Source organism: Vicia villosa, unplaced genomic scaffold, assembly GCF_029867415.1.
Source record: "Vicia villosa cultivar HV-30 ecotype Madison, WI unplaced genomic scaffold, Vvil1.0 ctg.001467F_1_1, whole genome shotgun sequence".
NCBI lineage: Eukaryota > Viridiplantae > Streptophyta > Magnoliopsida > Fabales > Fabaceae > Vicia > Vicia villosa.
The window spans coordinates 456,867-478,501 of record NW_026705627.1 but is presented as its reverse complement, the minus strand read 5'-3'; the positions used below and the strand labels follow the sequence as shown (position 1 = coordinate 478,501).

General features: G+C 36.1%; 1 protein-coding gene across 1 annotated transcript; it reads right to left on the bottom strand.

Annotated features, from left to right (window-relative positions):
- Positions 1-18,260: 18,260 nt before the first annotated feature.
- On the bottom strand, positions 18,261-20,988 carry LOC131635346 (uncharacterized). Its single transcript, XM_058905965.1, has 5 exons — positions 20,717-20,988; positions 19,242-19,360; positions 18,840-19,148; positions 18,623-18,753; positions 18,261-18,515 (listed from the first exon to the last, which is right to left on the bottom strand). Exons 1-5 carry the CDS (start codon positions 20,986-20,988, stop codon positions 18,261-18,263), a joined length of 1,086 nt encoding a protein of 361 aa, XP_058761948.1.
- Positions 20,989-21,635: the final 647 nt, after the last annotated feature.

Here is a 21,635-nt window from a genome sequence, read left to right as displayed (position 1 = left end):
GTGGTGAAAAGATCTTCGTTTTGCCACTTAGATTTGAGATAAATCTCCTCAAGAAATTAATCTTGCCCAACAATGACTGGAGTTGTTTCTTTGTTTCTGGCGCCTGGAGCTCCAAGATTGCTTTTGTCTTGTTCTGGTTTATCTCAATACCTTTCTTGTGAACCACGAAACCCAGGAAATCCCCTGCATGTACACCAAAAGCACATTTTAAAGGATTCATTTTTAGTCCATATTTCCTCATTCTGTCAAAAGACTGTCGAAGATGGTCTAAATGACCATTCTCAGAATTAGATTTTATTACAATATCATCAATATAAACCTGCATAAATTTGTCAATAAAATCATGAAACATGGAATTCATAGCTCGTTGGTACGTAGCTCCAGCATTTTTTAAACCAAAAGGCATTACTACCCATTCATATGTACCTAAAGCACCTGGGCATCGAAACGCCGTCTTAGGTACATCTTCGTCAGCTATAAAAATTTGGTTATATCCTGAATATCCATCTAATAAACTGAGATATTCAAACCCTACTGCAGAATCGACTAACATCTCAGCAACAGGCATGGGATATTCATCTTTAGGGGTAGCCTTATTTAAATCTCTGAAATCTATGCATATACGAAGGCTACCATTTTTCTTTATCACATGCACTATATTAGCTAACCATTCGACATACCTCGCAGTTCGAATAAATTTGCTTCTCAGTAATCTTTCAATTTCTACTTTGATTTTTTCCATAACCTCTGGCGCAAATCTTCTAGGAAGCTGCTTGATAGGTTTCTTTCCTGTGTTTAATGGTAATTGATGTTCTACCACACTTTGAATTAAACCAGGCATTTCGTTGTAATCCCATGCAAAACAATCTTTATATTCTTTCAAAAGTCGAATCAACTTGGTCTTTAGATCACTTGTAAGTTTTGTACTTACATAAGTAGGTCTTTTAGTGACTCCATCACCCAAGTCAATTTCTTCAAGAGGATCTTGAGCCTGCATTCTTTTTACTGATCCTAACGGATCCATCTCGAAGCCTAGAGGTTTGTCATCGTATATCCCATCAAATCTTTCGACTTGGTGGTCAACTTTTTGATTGTTTTTACTTTTTACCATCATGGCCTCAATAGCCATGTTTTTCTCCAGTTCAGCTTCTAAAGCCGTTTTTCTCTTGTTTTCTGCCAAATAGGCCGTTATTCGAGCCAGGTATTCTGACTCAGTGGTCATCATCTTTGACTGTTGTCCCCTGCTCTGGAGGACTTTCATGATTCAATGGTTCATTGGGATCTTCCTTATTCCAAATGAAACCATAATTTGGGTCCAAGTTCAGATACTTAGACACACTTTCATCAGAAGAATACACCTCTTCTGCTTTGTAGCAAGGGGCTACATTTGCGAGATGCTGGTCGAAATGCCTGCGACCACTCTCAATTTTGTAATAGCTTTGGTCAGCCTCAACATTTTCAACTATACCATTTGGCCTCCAAATAGCCACACGCTGATGCAAAGTTGAAGGAACTGCCCCTATACCATGGATCCATTCTCGACCCAGAAGCAGTTTAAAATTTGCCTGGGATGTAATCACCATAAAAATGGTTAACCTGACAGTCAAACCAACAACCAATTTTACCTGAATCACTCCAAGTATTCCACTTGTCTTGCCCTCATAATTAGACAGCACCATATTATGGGGCCTTAAATCTTTGTCAGACTTACCCACTTTCTGAAGCGAAGAATAGGGCATTAAGTTCACAGCAGCCCCACCATCGACAAATACTTTGTTTATTGGAACACCATCTACTTTTTCCCTTATGAATAAAGGCTTCAAATGATACATCATTCCTCGACCTGGCCTCCCAAACACAGCCTTTTGTTCTTCCACTACTCCTTTTCCCATTACATAGTAACAAACGGGTGTTTCTTCCACATTTTCGTCTGGAAGAAAATCATCTTCATTTTCAGACACCTCAGATATTCTGTCGAACTCTGCTGGAAGAACAGATACAATTCCACAGTCAATTAACAACTCATCTGATTCTATGTCAAAGTTGTCATCGACCTCTTCGTCCGACAGTGGGGAATACTCAGGCTCTTTTCCTGTATTGAGAGTCGGAGCATCATCGTTGACTAGTTCTTTGATGAGCTTCTTTCCCAGGATCATTCCTGCAGCTAGTCTCTCATTTGCCACTTTGGCTTGTTCTTCAGTCAACTTCCTCTGAAAAGGTTTTGGCTGATAATGAGAAAAACCTGCTTGCATCATCTTCGAACTTTCCTGCCCATTCTTATGGCTTCTCTGATAACGCCTCCACTACGTTCGATTCATAGGATTCTTTCCTTTGTAGTTTGGAGATATGTAATCTTTCCTCTTAGATCCACTATCAGTCCAGGAGCCTTCATCATTTTCTCCAACACCTTGGATCTGCCATTCTGGACGTTTGCCTCCTCTGAAGTTAATGGGTTTTACCCACTTATTCTTAGGGACGTCCGTCTTAGGGCGAAAAGTCTTTGGCTTTTCGAATAGTTTCCTGTATTCTCCAGCCCTTCGACCACTGTTTTCTCCTGTATACATGAACTGACGATTCTCGCCTCGACGAGGGTCGAACCTCACTTTGTTTGCAGCATCAACATTGAACACAGCATCGCACCTTGGACATAATCCAACTTGAGAGTTGTTGTTGTGACACCTCTCAAGAAATTTCAGGAGGCTTTCTCTTGGTTCAGGATACACCATGCTCAAGACTTTGCCATCAGTAGCACCGTCTTTCTTTTCGCCGAAACCATCAGTAGTCTCGACCATCATCACATCAGCAAGCTCAGTATAGTGAGCCTCTTCGACCTGCAAGGGGTTAGTATCAATTTGCATTGATGACTTTGGTTTTTCTCCAAACTGTAGCCTTCCTTCATTCAAAGCTTTCTGCACTAAATCCCTGAAAAGGACACATTGAGAAGTCTTATGACCCAAGAAATTATGAAATTTACAAAATCCTCTTTTTTTCTTTTGTTCAAGAGGAGGATTTTTAAGTCCTGGGGGGACTATAATTTGCCCGTCAGTTACCAACAAATCAAATATCTCATCACATTTTGTTATATCAAACGAATACGTTTTACTAGAAAATTTTTCATTTTTACTTTCGATCGGATTTTTATCTTTTGAGGGCTTGAGTAATTTACAGATATATGGTGGTCCTGGCTTTAATTCAGCCACATTAACCTCTCCCTCCTCGTATTCACTATCACTATCAGAATCGACCTCATTTGCAGTAACGTAAGCTATCTTTTCTTTCTTATGATATTTACTAACTCTGGCTTTTTCAGCTTTTAGCCTTTCGACTTGACGTACCCTGTCTGCCAGTTGTGCCATATCCCTTAAATGCTGGGTATCTAATTTCTTCCTTATGGAATAATCTAACCCACCTGCAGCCATTTCGACTAACTCATGTTCAGGAATTTGTGTGAAACATCTAGCTTTCAATAACCTAAAACGGTTTAGGTAGTCATCGACCGTTTCTGTACCCTTTCGCCTAACTCCAGCTAATTCTTTCAAACTAATCTTCGACTATCCCATATAAAACTGTTCATGGAACAATCGTTCTAACTGATTCCATGAAAATACAGATTGTGGAGGTAAGGTCGTGAACCAAGTAAAGGCATTTTTTGTTAAAGAAATTGGGAAATATTTCACTTTTAAATTCTCATTGTTTGCTAATTCTCCAGCCTCTGTCTGGAACCTAGCAATATGTTCGACTGTCGATTCGCCAGTCTCACCAGCAAATTTGGTAAATTTTGGGATTTTCCAACCCCTAGGCAATTCTGTTTGCCTTACATACTCTGACAATGGTGAAACAAAATTAGGTCTGTGCAAACCTACATTTATTCCATTCTGAACTAAAATTTGTTCGACTACATTAGAGATATTATTATGTCCAATATTGACATCTTGCTGGATATTTCTAAGAACCTGGTCAGCATCTTGATGCCTTTGTACTACTCTAGGGATTTCTTGTTCAATTTGGTCCCCATTTCTAGTAGTTTCAACTACTCTTACATTCGACCCTTGTGGAGTCGAAAGGTTTGGTTGTGGGGGCGCTCCAAAGAAATCTGCTATTATGGCCATTTGTCTAGCCAATATTTCATAACTTTGGTTCGTATTGTTTATCATGGGAGTAAAAACTGTTCCCATTTGTTGAGTAAGGGCATTTACCATTTCATGGTTGCTTTCGTCTATTTGTTGTCGGATTGACAACATTGACGTAGTACTCAGAGATGGCAATGTCTGGTTAATATAACCTATTCCCATAGGTCGACCCCCTAAGTTTGATGTGCTTGTTGCTATCATATTGTCAGAATATGATGAAGGATTCGTGTGTAAACCTTGCATCATAGAAGTGGGCATTCCAAACTGAGGGTTAAAACCTGGTGGAGGTATCATTCCTTGAAATGGCGGTCGTAATGGGTTAAACGGTGACCATACATTCATTGGTGACGATACCAACGTTGCTGCCGTCGATCCACCAGTATTTGTTGTTCTAACTGGGGACGAATTTGCGGCATTCTGTGATGTTGTTCCGGTTAGAACAACTCCTTGATTTCCAGAAAGGTCAGAATCATTTGTATTAACTTCAGACATGTTAGTTAATTTTCGACCACTTCTTAGTATCATACATAACTTTTACACTAGCAAATATAAAACAAAGAACAATTGACGGGTCCCACCGGGTGTGCCAATTTGTTTACCCAGAAATATGGTAAACAAGCGCTAGTTTCCTTTTTAAAGGTTACTTTTGCGGAATCAACTAGAATATTCCAGGACTGATTGCTTTGATTTGTCTATTATGTGTATCTGGTTTGTATTAAATGCAGTAATAACTTTAAAGTAAAAGTAAACACTGAAATTCAAGACTTTAAAGTAAATGAAAACGATAAAAAGCAGTAAATGTGCACTGAAAGTAATGCAGAACATAAAATGATTGCATAAATTAAACTGGTACGCATACATACATTCCAAAGTTGCACTCGTCACTCATTATTGCACAGAGATTTGAGTTTACTTGTGTTTTTGTAGAAAATGCGGACCCCTAACTATTCCTCTGGAACTTGCTTAAATAGTGAAAATAAAATAACTACTACTAACGGTCGACTGATTACTAGCCAACACGTGTCTTCGACATGCAGCATCTTCGTCTATGAGGCTTCCACGTGTCCTGTGAAAACTGCTAAAAACTGTCTGAAACTGCTTCCTTTGACTTCTGATGCCTTCCGACTTCAAGCTATACTTGGCAAAACTCCTAAGTTTTTTTCACTTATTTTAGTCGAACATGCATGGTAGACTTGCTATCTTTAGTCGAACCCTGGCAGTGATGGTCTTTCATAGTCGAACGGTAGTCTTGACTAAAAGAACCTTTAATCAGACTATTTTGCCTCTGACTATTTAATAATCTCATATATCTCAGGGACCACTTACCATTATTAGCAAGTCGAAATCCTAGGGTAACACATGTCTAACACCCCTATACTCATATAACGATCACTAAGTACTATGATATTTGTGAAAGGATAAATAATTCTCAAATGAACAACATTCAATACCTCTGATCCACTACCCCTGTACGAGGAGAGGCGTCTCTTATCTCGTCACCATTAGATATATCTATGAAATTGGTAGGTTCATATTCTAAGGTGGTCATTTCTAAGAGGAAAAAGTAAAATCAATTACAATAAACAAATAAGGATATAAGTATTTCCTTGAAAAGCTGAAACGATGAAGTTAATGCAACGACGAAGAAATAACCTAAAAATGTGAGAGACTAATGTGAATTCTAGAAGGAAAAATGAATGGAGAGTCATAATCGACGGAGAAGAGCAATCATTTGGATAATGAAGTAGAAACATAACTTGAAAGGAGAAACAACCTTTATATAATGGAACAAGGTGGGAAGATCTACGTCCCAGGAAGAACAAAAGGTTGGAAAATGAAAACACAGATGAATTTACCTTGAAATCACAGCGAAACTCGATTACACTTGGGTACCCTAAATAGTAGTGCCATACCCTACCCTAGGGCTGGGCCACGAGTAAATGCAGTACTACGAAACATTTTAGTGATAAGACTAGCATTTAATGTGCATGTTCACGAGGTCATTTGTTTCCACTTACCAGTTTTTTCCATTTCCAACAAATCAAGAGCATGTCAAGAAAACCCCAAGGGTCATGGCAGCGACATTTTTGACCAGCCATAGGCCCAAAAGACAAAGAGACCCAATCACAATAGGACAATCCAAGACGCATTCACTGGGTTTGTAAAGATCAGGTGTGGCCTCGATTAAGAAGCAAACACTCAATCTTTACCATTCGAGGATTGTCCACCGTTAGATTTAATCAAACAATACCTGCATCTCACACCAAGGAACATGAGACGGTTCTAACCGCCTTCCACATATAAAGACTGACATGCACATATCACAAGTTTGTTCTCACCATAACTCTCATTAACGCTTTTCTCACATCTCACTAGCTTGGGCGTTGAAGTGCTAACCTTTTAGATAAGTCCCTCAACATCATTCTAAAAAACACTCACTGCCTCGCTAGTCAACTAACGCGTTATGATAGTCAAAGATGATATTTTCCTATCATTATCTTGACCGTCAAACAACACTTAATGTTTTTAAGGTCAAAGAAGTCATCATAAAATGATTTACTTGTCAAACACTAGAAGTGTTCTGATTAATAATTTTGATTATGATATTCACAAGAAATTGAAGGAGAAAAAAATTAATTACTCATTTATATATCTAAACACTACAAATTATTGAGACAAGAATTATATATAATTAAAAAATAGTTTAAGATCACAATTAAGGTTAAGTTCAATGATGGGGTGCAAAACCCAAGAACAAAAGAAAAAGGTTTGGAAAATAACAAGTGAAAGATGCCATGTTGTAATGTCTCTTTAATTTACAAAATACAATGAAACCAAAGGGACCTTCTTGTCTGTCTTCTTTCTGTGTTTGTTTCTGTAAAAGACCAAAGTGAGTGGGTCTCATGTCATGTGCCATCTCTACCAACCAACTATCTTTTCTCCTTCTATTCCTCAATCTTGGTTTTTCAATTCAAGTGCTTGTTTTAGAAGTTGCATATATTTGTCACAATGCATTGATGAAAAAGGTACAAAATTATGAGCCCCTAAAAACTTTTTTGGTAATCGAGATTTGGTATTTTAATTTTGTTTATTGTATTCTTTATTAATAAGAAAACAAAAGTTTTGTTTTTGTACTATTGTTTAGTTTTTCTTCTCATTGGAAGAAGAGAACATGAACAATTAATTGTCAAAAGATAGAGACATAGATGGACACAAGAAAGCCATGTAGACAATTCTTATTCAGATTTGATTCTCTTTTAATTTCATTACTTAAACTACCTTAAAGCCATCATAACATGAATGGAGTTGAAAATTTATTAATAAAAAATTAATTATTAGCTAGTGAAATTTTGAATTCACCTACTTTTTTCTTTTAAATAAAAATAGTTTATAACTTATAATTTATATGATTGACATCTTATAGTATATAATTTATGATTGATAATTTATGACTGACTAATGACTAATGACTAATATTTTATAATATATAATTGATGGTTTATAAACTAATTAAAATATTTAGTAAAATTAATCATCTAACTTACTCATAATGTATAATAACATAAAAGTATTTTATAATGTAAAATAAATTATAAAGTATAAAAGTGAATTTTAGTTAAAATAATAAAGATATAAGTGAAAGAGAAAATTTATAAATTAAAATACTATTTGAAATTGTGTTTAAAGAATAAATTATAAATTAATAAAATAAATTATAAATTTGTGATAAAAAAATCGCTATTTAAAATATCTTTTACTATCATATAATTTTATAAATTATAAGTTCAAAAATACATTTAGCCAAATAAACCTATAAAATTTTAAATTAATCTAATAATATTAATTTTTGTCGACCGAATCTTATAATGAAAAAACATGAAATTTAATTCAATGAAATATTTTCTAATGTTTTCTATATAAACAGGCATGAGTAGTAGTAGTAGTACACAAGTAAACTGTTAGCGCAACATCGGGGGAGGGTCGAGTCAGGAGCATTGTTAATTTCGGGGACATTCCTTTGAGCAACACACCTTTGTGGGAGAGACACCACTTCTCCACCTAAAACCTTAAGGTGATAGGTGAGTGGGTTCTCCCACTTATATATGCTCAAGTCACCATACATATTTCCAATGTGGGACTATTATCCACACTCACACAACACTCCCCCTCAAGTGTGAGTCTTACACAATGCTCCCACTCATGTGGAAGCTCTCTCTTCCACATAAACTTGTATCCGTTGACTTCAACTACATGTATCCGTTGATTCTCTTCAACTACATGTATCCGTTGACTTTCAACAACAAGTTTTTCGCCGGTCCCTTTTTCTTGAACCAAAGGCTCTGATACCATTGTTAGCGCAACATCGGGGGAGGGTCGAGTCAGGAGCATTGTTAATTTCGGGAACATTCCTTTGAGCAACACACCTTTGTGGGAGAGACACCACTTCTCCACCTAAAACCTTAAGGTGATAGGTGAGTGGGTTCTCCCACTTATATATGCTCAAGTCACCACACATATTTCCAATGTGGGACTATTATCCACACTCACACAACACTCCCCCTCAAGTGTGAGTCTTACACAATGCTCCCCCTCATGTGGAAGCTCTCTCTTCCACATAAACTTGTATCCGTTGACTTCAACTACATGTATCCGTTGATTCTCTTCAACTACATGTATCCGTTGACTTTCAACAACAAGTTTTTCGCCGGTCCCTTTTTCTTGAACTAAAGGCTCTGATACCATTGTTAGCGCAACATCGGGGGAGGGTCGAGTCAGGAGCATTGTTAATTTCGGGGACATTCCTTTGAGCAACACACCTTTGTGGGAGAGACACCACTTCTCCACCTAAAACCTTAAGGTGATAGGTGAGTGGGTTCTCCTACTTATATATGCTCAAGTCACCACACATATTTCCAATGTAGGACTATTATCCACACTCACACTTGATTCTCAACATAAACAAATTTTGAATAATGGACTTGGGAAAAATAAGAGAGATTTGATTGAATGGTCTGAAATAGCATAAGTGGAGTACTTTTGAGCAAAGTTGCAGCTTTTGAATTCAATTTTTTAAATTGTTTGTGTACTAGTTTTCTTTATTGGTGAGTTTAAAACTTTTTAGTCAGAAAAACCAAAGCATTAGCAATTTTCTCACATGTTTCGTTAGACTATTCAATGAACTGATAATATTTGCTATCTATGGGGACACCCATCATTCTTCTTTTTGCAAATTGCCTCCTGTAGTAAAACATGCAATTTACACGTTGTTTTACAATTTACACGATGTAACTTGTTCTTATATTTGAGAGATTTTATCATCAAAAACTAAATAATTTAATCCACTATATAACAAAATGCATGTTACAACAACTTTTCTCCATATTCGGGTACTTGCCTTAGAAACACTCCCTAATGAACTTCTAGTCCTCACCCAATAAATTTGTGTTGGACTAACAATTTTTTTCTCAAATGGTTACTCTCAATAAGGTAGGATATAAAAATAGTCTCAAGAAAAATCTAAATTAACACTCACATAGAGGATATAAATACTTATGTTAGGAAGAAATACAATATGACTTGGACTACTCACAACAAAGAATATAGAAAAATGAAGTATTGTGCTATTCTTGATTGATGGTGGAGTATTTTTTTTCAATATCTTCTCAATATTGATGGTCAACTTCAATTTTTAGAGAGAAGTATTTTTTAAAAAGTTTGAGAATGGGGCCGTTGAGAGATATTATTATGAGTATTACATCAGATAATACATGATTCGGATATATATAATGTATTTATAAGTGAAAGTAATTTTCATCTTTAACGTAGTTTATAAGAAATTAGACCTACAATTCTAATATAGATAACACATATTTATTTTAAATGGTTACTCTCAATAAAGTAGGATATAAAAATAATCTCAAGACAAATCTAAAATAATCTTAATAAGAGAAGTTTTTTCTTTAAAGTTTGGAAATAGAATCGTTGAGGGATATTGTTATGAATCGTTGATTTTTTTATCTAGAAGTAACATTTGGCTTACTACAAAGCTGTAGTGGAGAAAACACTACAAAAACACAACCAAATATTGTTCCTTCCTCTAATTTGATGTAAAGCACATATAGAAGCTTACCTAGTTCATCACTTGTGAGTCTTCATGTGTGTCATATTAGTATTTAAGAGTCATTTAACTGAAATTTTAATTTATATTGCACGATTCTGAGCTGATCACAAAAGGAATTGAGATTTCTATTTAGAACATTATTAAACCTCTCTAATCACTCAAATTTGAAAAAGTTGTTTTTCTGTATTTTAGTTGATGTAACTGATTACAAGGTATTGTGTAACCAATTACGAGTCCAATAAATAGAGGTGTGACGTTTTGGTTGTGCAGTAACCAGTTATGCTATTTGTCATAACCGGTTACCACTGCAACTGTCAGTATTTTCGTTTCTGTTTTAAGTGTTTTTAGTTCCCTAATCGTTTTGCAACTTGATGTATATAAAAGACTAAATGCTCGCTATTGTTGTTAATGCCAATTTTAATTCTCACCCTTAATTACTCTCTCTCTCTCTCTCTCTCTCTCTCTCTCTCTCTCTCTCTCTCTCTCTCTCTCTCTCTCTCATTTTCTCTCAATTCTCTAAACTTCATCTTCTCTAAATAAACCTAATTCTCCATTGATTCACCTTAATTGATTTTGTATGTTCTAACATTTGGCGTCAAGAGCCTTGGTTCTGATCCAATTCTGCTGCAACAATGAGTACCGTTTCCAACGATCGAATTTCCACCAACAAACCGTTTCTTGATTCAAAGAATTATGACAAGTGGTCCAAACAAATGAAAGATTTGTTTGGGTATCAAGAAGTTCTCGGCATCTTCAGCAATGGTGTTACACCAATTGGGGTGAGGCGAAAGTCGCACATCAAACTACATTCAAAGAAGAGAAGAAAAAAAACTACAAAGCATTCTTCTTGATTCATTCTTGTGTTGATAGTGATAATTTGGAAAAGGTCGGTGATTGTGATTCGACAAAGCAAGCTTGGGTAATTTTGGAGAAAGTTTATGCTAGGGCTGCTAAGGCTAAGGTTGTGAGGTTACAAACTCACAAAAGGCAATTGAAGTTAACGTAAATGGAAGAGAAGGAAACGATCAACGATTATGTGACACCTATCACACATTTGGTGAATCAAATTAAGGCATGTGGAGAAACCATTATAGAGAGGAATGTTGTGTCAAAAATCTTACGTTCTTTAACGTCAAGATTCGACAACATTGTAGTGGCTATCGAAGAATCGAAGGATCTTGCGAGAAAGGATGAGATTCAAAGTTCTCTAGAGACTCATGAACAAATAATGGACAAGAGAAGAAACGATAAGGCAAAGGCAGAGATAGCTTTGCAAGCCGTTTTAATGAAAAGAGTAAAGGATCCAAAGGAAAATGGGCTTCGAAAGGGAAGCAAAATTTTCATAATTTTGGTGGAGGTGATTGACAAAATTTGAAGGTTTCGAAGGGGCAAAAAGGTGAGAGTAGCAACTCCAATAGATATGGTGATCGAGGCAACACGAGAGGCGAAAAACCAAGGGATACAAGTAAAGTGCAGAGCTGGAACTGTAAGAAAATGGGACATTTTTCGAATGAATGTGGGGCACAGAGGAATTCCCAAGAGGATGAAGCTAAGGTTGCTAGGAAAGAGGTAGATGATGAAGATACGCTCTTAGTGATAATTATCGAGTAGTTTGATGGCAGTTCAGAGGTGCTGGACAACACCTGCAGTAGTTTAGAAAACGGGGCAGATTTGCACTCGGAATAAAATGTGATGTTCTCGGTGCAAGATAGAGTTCAAGGCAACGATGAATGGCACTTGGATTGCAGTTTTTCAACACATATAACGCGGAGAAATGATTGGTTTGTGCAAATCAATCAAGTCGCGAAAAGTAGAGTTAAATTCGCGGATGATTTTATTCTTGCGGCCGAAGGTGTCAGTGATGTCTTGATCGAGAATAAGAATGATGGACATTATATGATCAAATATGAGTAGTATATTATGGGTATTAAGTGTAGTTTTTTTAGTATTGGCCAATTGCTTGAGAAGAGTTACAAAACACGCTTGGAAGACAAGATTTTGCGCGTTGTGGATGCTAGTGGAGTGTTGATCCTTAAGGCTCCTATGGCTTCCAATAGGATTTTCAAAGTGGAGTTGAAAGTATCGGAGCATAGGTACTTAGCTACAACGGCAAGTTGAGAAGAGTGACTATGGCACTACCGTCTTGGACATTTGAATTTTCGTGATCTTAAGGCGTTGCAAAAAAACGATATGGTTACCGGGCTGCCACACATTAACATTCCAACTGAGTTGTGTGAGGAATGTGTGAAGGGAAAGCAACACAAGGGAATTTTTAGCAAGGATGCGGGCATAGGAACAAAATTCACCTTGAGATGGTGTATTCTGATGTTTGTGGACCGATGCAAGTCAACACATTTGGTGGCAATAATATTTTTTCACGTTTATCGACAATTATAGTAGAAAGCTATGGACTTATCTTATAAAGAGGAAGGATGATGTGTTTGATGTTTTCAAGAAGTTTAAGTCCATGGTGGAAAGGTAATACGGTCACAAGTTGAAGATCCCACTTCATTTGCATTGAATCTCAAAGAGTGTGACCGTCATCATTATCATCATTCATTTCATATAAAATTATTCATGCATCATTTGCTAACCAAAAATATACAAAAAGATTGTTGCTTGTTTCCCCATATAGGTGATTGATCAAAGAGTTCGAGCAATTAAGGTTTTGAGACTCACAAAGGGACTCAAGCTTCCTGATGTGCTCAATTTATTTCCCTCATCAATGTTCAAGCCCAAGTGTGGTTCAATTCAAGATCAACAACTTTAAAATTCATCTGGTATACCAATTAGGGTTTTGACCTAATTCTCTAAGGAAGTTGACTTTTGGTCAAAGCATGGTCATATGGCTCAAAGCATTATTCAAGGATCTCAAATTCTCTATTATAGTCCACTCATATCATTCAGTTGGCTAGAAGAGTTTGATTCAATTGGTATTTGAAAGAATGCAATTCAATTGGAAAAAGTCAACTGTCCAAGATCAACTTTGACTTTTGAGAAATTTGGTCAATTATGGACTTCTAAAGATCAAAATCATAAATATAAGATTATTGAATCCATTTTATCAAGTTTAATCAAGAAAATAATCAAGAGTTCAAAAAGTCAAAATTAGGGTTTTGACTATTTTTTTTCTAAATTATGAAGATTTCACATGTTTAAATGCTTAACTTTAGAAGCTCATAACTTCTTCATTAAGCAACCATTTTTCATGCTCCAAAGCTAAAATGAAGAACAAGTTATATACTTACAACTTGTCCACGAAGAGGAACTCCCCAAAAATGAAAGAATTTTGAGTTATGAAGTCATGAAGTTGATGACATTTTTTCCGACATAGAGAAATTTTCAAGGCAGAATCGTCTGCTTGCAACGAGCTATTATCAGCAAGTTTGACATTGATTTTCTTCGACTCGTCAAAATCTACTAACTACTCATTTAGACCAGTCATGTGATTCGAGCACTCAGAGTCGAGGAACTAGATCTTAGATTCAGCATGGTTATCTGCAACTCACAACCATAACCACCATATCATCTAAATCTTCACGTGCAAGGTTTTCTCCTTCGTCCTTGCTTTTTGTCGATCCCTTGTCTTTGATGTACCAACAATTCTTAGCCAAATGGCCCCAATTTTCACAGTTACAACACTGCACGCCCTTTTTATCTTCTTTGTCTTTCTGATAGCTTCCTCCTCCTCTTTTTAAGGATTCAGAAACCCTATATGAAATTCTGGAACTCACAATATAGATGTCAAGAGTGATGTCCTAACACCACACAATATCAAGAAAGATGTTATAACATATGTTGACTGACAGCACAAATATCAAAACTGAAATAAACTGCAGAATGATAAATAACACAAGTAATTGTTAACCCAGTTCAGTGCAACTCACCTAGTATGGGTACCAAGCAAGGAAATCCACTATGATAATATTAGGGTTTACAACTTTTCTCCTAATCACTATCCCGTGAAACTTTTACCTAGAAATCAACATCTAGATATGAGAAATCGCCATCTCACTTCCAATCACCTTAATGATAAAAACAGCCACACACCTTGTGACCAGAGGAACCAAATAAAAAGATTACATTTTCAAATAAACAATATTTGATCTTGCTTAAAAGCTCCAGACAAGAACAATACTCAACTCTTTTGCTTAAAAGCTTCAAGAGTAAGAACAAATAATCCACCTTAATGTATCAGAAGATACATGAGTGACACAAAAAACAAAACACACGAAAACCTTAAAAGGTTCCTAAAACACTAACCCTTATTTTCACTCACGGTTTCTATTTGTGAATTCTTGCTATACTAGGTTTAGTAAGTATTTATTTATAGACTCTTGCAGTATGGGTTTGGACTTCTAAATAAAATCCAATATTCTCCTTTTTTAACCAGCTGCAAGATCTTTATACAAAATAGGAACAGATCAAATCAAATCTTAGTTTCCTAAAAAAGTCTCAATGATCCTTTTTCTGAAACTAAATTAAACATGCATTTGTCCTAAAAACTCCTTTGTTGGCTGCGCATGTATAAGTGTCTGAATCTTCCAGAATCTCATATTTTTCAATCAAATCTTCAAGGATTAGAATCAATCTGAACTGTCACGATGTTTTGGTATAGCATGTCACAACAGCTGGCAGAACATCTGTAAAACTCATGATAGCAGAACCTGTCATGATAGTTGGTCAAGATGTTTCAACATCTTGCTCAACGTTAGTTAAAAACCATGTTTTAGCAAAATTATGTCAATCACAAAACCATGAAACTAACAATCTTTCCCTTTGAAATTTTTTGGTTAAAACAACCAAAACACATTTAAGTCCTGGAGATAGGAATAAAACCACAAACCAAAGCTACATGAAACCATGTAAACTTACATCAAACTCCAAACAACGAATATATCAGAGATACACAACAGTTACAAATAGTTTTCTTCTTTAGAGCTCTCCAAAAGTCAGATGTTCAGACATGTGGTCTGATATCACATCAAAACAACTTTTTGGAGCTTGTACAATCAGACAGGTCCATTACTCCCCCTGTCAAACAAACCAGTACTCCCCCTCAAAGGGAAAACCAAATACGAACTGCCCAAGTTAGGGGTGGCAAAATGATCCGCCCGCCCCCTTCGCCCGTCCCGCCTAAAGCCCACCAAAATGCGAGCGGGGCGGGCAAGCGCGACAAGTAAACTAGGCATAAAAATCATGCCTGCCCCGCCAAGGTGGCGGGTTGGCGAGCTAGGGGCCGCCTACCTATTTTATTTTTTTATTTAATTTTTTAATAGATTAATAGTCTTTTTTACCTTTCAATTAAATTTTACACTTATTTTTTTGAACAATTTTTTATAAAACATCTTTTAAATAAATTTTACCTAAAAAAATATTGCATATATTTACAAATAAATGTATAAATAACTAAAAAATGGAGGACTTAAGGCGAGCAAGCTTAACAAATAGATGAGGCGGGCTTTAGCGGGCGGCGGGCTTTGACATGGCGAGCTTAGGAGGGCGAAGGGTTTTGGCGGGGCAGGCATTGGTGGGCGGCGGGTCCAAAATCCAAACCCAACCCTCCATTTTTTGGCGGGAGCGTGGGCCGGCCCAGTGGGCCCCTGCCCATTTTTCCACCCCTAACCCAAGTTCACACATTATAGGCATATGCAGTAGAAGATAATAAAAAGCCTCACAAATTAGACAAGATGTCATAGCACCAGGTAAGATATCATGCACACAATTCTCCAGTCTCCAGTAGCAGCAGTATCACAATCAACGAGCATGGTAGACAATCATGCTCCCCCTAGGTAGTTGCATCCAGCAAGCAACTACATATAGCTACTCTTCCCTTAGTAGTAGCATAGTCCTATCAGCATGCTAATTAACATGTCAAGACATGCATCATAACATCAGGACAAACATAAACATACTAACACTTTGCTCCCCTTTTTAGCCAAAAATTGAAAAAAATAATAGAGTATATGTAAAAAAAATGTGTTGATGCTCTGCTCTGTATTATTGTCTGATTGGCATCTATGTTTGGCTAAAACATATAATAGCAGCAAAAGGTATTTATATGTATAAGTCTTGAAAATTTAAAAGAACAAAACAGGTACAAGCAAGATGTTATATGGAATGTCATGACTTCAACCATGACATCACGCCTGCAGAACTGGAATGAAGATTCAGTTTGTTTCTCAACTGATACATAATATTTTGTGAATATTATGTAATCCTATGTGGCGTAAATTTAAAGGTCAAAAGAATCAAGTCAGAATATTGAAGAATCAGATCAGAAGATTGAAGATTCAGCAATTTCTAATTTAGGAGATAAATTAGGAACCTTGTGATTAAAAGACCTTGATTGTAGCAGAAGATATCTGCTGATTTGTAATAGCAAGGAGAGCTGCGATTTGTAAGCCCAAGTCTAATTGGGAATAAGTTATAAACAGAAACCTTTGTAACCTAGATAAATAAAGAAAAAATATAGAAAACCGAATTCAGAAAAGATGTAGTCATTAGGGTTTCTATAGGTAGACCACCCAGGTTGTGGGATGGCTGCCATGTCTTTCTCGAAACCTCTAGGTAAGAGAAGTTATTGTTCTCACTCGAAACCTGTAGGTAAGAGTTGAGTATTGTGTTCTTGATTGAAGCTGTGAAGCAAGATCAAGTTATTGTTTATTGTTAATTGTGTAAATAGTTGTTGCAGGGTTGTAACAATTAGGTATCACTAGGGAGTGAGCAGAGGTTCTCTTGTCTTAGATGGAGTTTTAAGATAAAGGTTGCATTGGGTAGTGACTAGATAAACCAGAGGTTGTTTATCTGTAAACCAAGGTTGTTTACATAAAATAGTACTACTGATAGTGAAATTTTCTTCCTGGCTTGGTAGCCCCCAGAGTAGGTAGTTAAACCGAACTGGGTTAACAATTAACTATGTTATTTATCTTCTGCATTGTATTGTTTGTTCAGTCGTGGATGTTGTAACATCGTGTATAACATCATGTTCAGGTTTGATAGCTTTTCCTTTACAAAATCAATAAAGTTTACAATTTGGTTATGTTGACTGAACATTCATGATCCCAGTACTCATGGGCTCCTTCTTAGGGGTAATTTAAAATTGGGGATCTTTCTGTTCTGCCTTTGCTAAGTTAATAACATATCAAATGTCTTGACATAGTAAGTGACATCCTGAGTCTGTCATACCAGAATTTCAAAATGAAAGCACACACACACATATTGCAGACAAGCAACACACAGGGAAGGAAACACACATTTTCATTCATGGAAACACACTGTTCAGGATTACAAAAACATAAGCACATAAGGCACAGAAAAGGTCATAAGGCCTTATAGATTATTATCAAAATAAATAAACACACACACATACACACACACACACACACAATAGAGCACAACTTCCTAAGCACTAATGCTCCTAGTTGCTTCTTCATCTCCACAGTTTTCCTTATCCTTATCTACAACATGCTCCTTTTCTTGATCAGCATCACCTTTATCAGCAAGATTTTCTTGGCCACCATCTTCACCCAAAACTTCAATCAACCTTTCCACTTTTATCTTCCTTACAATACATGTTTTGGTAGTATCATTTAATCCTTTGCAAGTAGCTTTCAGCTCATCTATTATGTTAGCCTTGGAGGTAGATGCAACATTTTCCTTTCCAAGTGTCATGACATTATCAGGAACATGTGTTCCTTCAAACATTTTGTGATGGAAGACTAGGGGTGACTCCTTTTTGCATACATCATCTGAATCTGTTAAGATTCCTTGAGATTGATTAAGAATGATTCCACAAATCAAGGTGGGGAAATCAATTGGCATTTCACTACATAGGAGGTACATTGCTTCATAATTTGATCAAAGATATAACTTCCAAAATCATAATTTGTTTTGGTCCTAACAATGTAGATGAACCTTCTCAGACTAGTAGCAATGGAGGAAGTATGATTAATGGGAACCTAATTGGAAGCTTAAATTTCATGAAGAATGGCATACTTCATAGTCAGTTAGCTTGCAGACAATTTATCTTTTCTAGGCCACTCCTTAACCTGCTTCTCAGTGATCTCTCTACAATTGGTGTTATCAGACACCTCAACCTCAGGTTGTTCTTCCTCACTTCTCCCTAGAAACTTGTTCATCACAGGGGGAGATATTTCAACACACTTACCTCTCACAAAAGCTTTCCTAAACTCCTTGCTTTTCTTGTCACTACACTCTTGAGTTATGTTAACAACAAACTCTTTCACCAATTTTTCATAGCACTAACCAAGCTTAGACACAGTCTTCAATAGTACAACATGATTAATGGGATCAATGACTTCCTTGCACTCTAAGGCATCTTTCCCCAATTATCTTTCCAGAGAAATACGTTTATGATGGATATACTTCCATTTTTAGCAGTTTTTGGATGATGAAAAGACACATTATCGAGAGGAATATCTAGAATATTTGTAAGACTCATATTTATCACAGACTTTTCATTGTTCTTTTGTAGGATGTCTTGAACATCAGTATCAACATAAAACTCAGAATCACTGGAAGCATCAATCTTCCTCTTCAGGTTCCTCTTCTTTGGGCTGGGAGACAGAACTTTGCTCCAAACCTTAGTTCGTCCCACAACAGTGCTTCTCTGGAGATTTTTGATAGAGTATTCTCAGTAGCCTTATCTTCCTTATTTCTCAATCTCTTGGCTAGGCCAGGAGATAGTTTTTTTAAAATAATTTCATCATCAGATATACACTCATTAGTGTTGACAATGTTTTGATCAACATCTTCTTTTTCACCAGTTTCTGCAGCTACTTCAAGCCCAGGTTGAGGAATATTTAACTCTGTATCTTTCTTAGATGTTAGAACATCTAGTGCATGATCAAGAGTAATCTTACCCCTTGCAATGTCTGATAGTTATCTATGAATGCTTTTGTCCATATCAATGTGTATATGGCTAGACTTCTTAGCACTTCTCATAATGTTAGTATTTTTAAGAATACCCTTATGAGATGTCTCAATATTTTTCGCCGTGTTAGGATTTTTTGGATTTCTAGTATTTGTTTTAAGGTTATCAACATCCATCGCTTCAGAAGTATCATGTGCAGATGACTCCTTGATTCTATCAAATAGGTTTGAAGATATACTTACTTATGAATGAGTCATTCTTCTAGCTAGAATCTTCATTCTGCTTATTTTTGGAGTATTACGAGGAATGATTGTAAGGGGAATAAAATTTGTTATAACATTTGATAAATCTTCTGAGTCCCTTGTAGGATGAAGAGTATAGGAGGACATACCTTGAGATTTAGTGTTTTCCATACTCGTTTCTTGATTAGAGATTGGGAGATTTAGGGTTATTTTTTTCAGAGTGAGTGGAGGGATGTTTGGGCTGTGAATTAAAGAGATGAGAATTTTGAATAGTGCAGTTGGTGATGGGATTCAAGTGACATGTAAACTTGGAAATATCAAGACTTTGTAATGATGTTTTTAATTTTTCATCCGCCAATAAGTACGGGAGAGAAAAACTATCTGTTGCATGGCTTCACCTTATTAGTTGCCGCATTTTTTTAAAAGGTAAATACCATCTTCACCTATTCGCTTCTCAAATTGATTTACCACCATATCCTTGATAAAAATTTTGGCAAGATATTTCCATGTGATGGCAGATTGAGTAGACACAGCTTCTTCCCTTGTTAGATAATTGATGAGATGATATGGACTATAACTTTGCTTTGTAATGTCATGTTGAGTAGAAATTTTCATATTGTTAATGTTCTTTAAGTAATCATATCCCAATGTCATGACATCCCTTTTGACATAAAATTTTCACCAGTTCTGACCTTTGTCATATATTATAACCATCCATTGCCACAGTACACATCTTACTTGTTGAAGTTGTGTAGGAGATATGAGCAATGAGATAAGTGTTCTCAGTTTTAGAGTTCAACTTTCTACTCATTTTCTTTACTTATTTAGGATATCCATACAGCTTGTAGCAGAAGGGTCTTATGTGACCAGATTTTCTACAATGGTGACATTTTAGAACCTGATGTTTAAGTCTGATGCAAGATCCCTTATGGTTTATAGGATATTCTAACTTATTTCCTGACATCATTTTGATAGACTTGATCATGTTTTCAATCTAAGATGTCAGTAGCAAAACTTATTTCTGAAGGTCAGACACTTTGGTAAAAAGTTGCTTCTTTTCACCTAATTTTTTTAGTCTTGCATGTTTTTGAAAGGGCCTTAACATACTTGATAGATTCATTCTCTAACTTCTCTTCTGACCAAGAGGTAGGCATACCTTTTTGTTGTTACTTGAGGTAAGTTGGAAATTATGTTCTAATGTGTCCAAATCCTTTACATTTATTACACTGAAATCTTTTAGTATTATTCTCATTTTGTGGCTCATACTTTTTACTGATGTCAAATGAGACATTCTTGACATCTGGTCTTTAATACCTTATTGAATTACTTTCCAAGTAGCACAATGGTATTAGACAATCCTTCATCAGTATCCATATTAGCTTGACCTTTTTCATCTTCAGCATTGGATATAAAAGCTATGCTCTTGTTCTTTTTCTCAAACTTGTCCCTATTAGCCAATTCAAAAATTTGAAGAGAGCCAACAAGTTCATCAACCCTCATAGTACTGATATCATGAACTTCTTCAATGGCTGTTACTTTCATGTCAAATTTCCTAAGTAGAAACCTAAGAGTTTTTCTTACAAGTTTTTCTTCTGACATCTTTTCTCCCAAGGCACTAGATGCATTTTTCTATTTCAAGAACCTTCATATGATGTTGCTGTATAGTCTCATCATCATCCATTTTCAGATTTTCGATTTTGGAAGTGAAATGCTGAAGTCTAGATATCTTCACTTTGGATGTGCCTTCATGAGTTATTATGAGTATTTCCCAAGCATCCTGGCTACAGTATAGGTGTTGATCAACCTGAAAAATATTCTTGTCTACTCCATTGAATAGAGCATTCAAAACCTTGGAGTTTTCAAGAGCTGATTTATCATCCTGATCGGACCAATCTTCTCCAAGTTTTAAGGACACATTCCCTTCTTTGTCCTTTTCAATAGGATGCTCCCATTCTTTTAAAACAACCTTCAAAGTCGCGCTGCCCATAAATTTCAAAAAAGCCACCATTCTGACTTTCCACCAATCATAATTTGGTTGTATCCTCCTTCTTTATCCATAGTAATAAAAAATACTCTCCCTAGAGCTCACCCAATAAGCAGAACAGGGTGTCTGCTCTGATGCCAATCAAAATTCTAGCACTCACAATACATATGTCAATACTGATGTCCTAACACCATAAAATGTTAAGATAAATATTATAACATCTGCTCACTAACAACACAAATATCCAAACTGAAATAAACTG

Bases quoted from the DNA above. Each gene is read 5' to 3' on its own strand.
- LOC131635346 (XM_058905965.1), bottom strand. From the start codon at position 20,988: ATGTCAGAAGAAAAACTTGTAAGAAAAACTCTTAGGTTTCTACTTAGG. The intron at 19,361-20,716 runs GTAATTCAATAA...CCTATTTGATAG, and splicing joins ACCATTGTGCTACTTGGAAA to AATCAAGGAGTCATCTGCAC. The intron at 18,516-18,622 runs GTATTTCTCTGG...AAGCTTGGTTAG, and splicing joins GAAGTATATCCATCATAAAC to TGCTATGAAAAATTGGTGAA.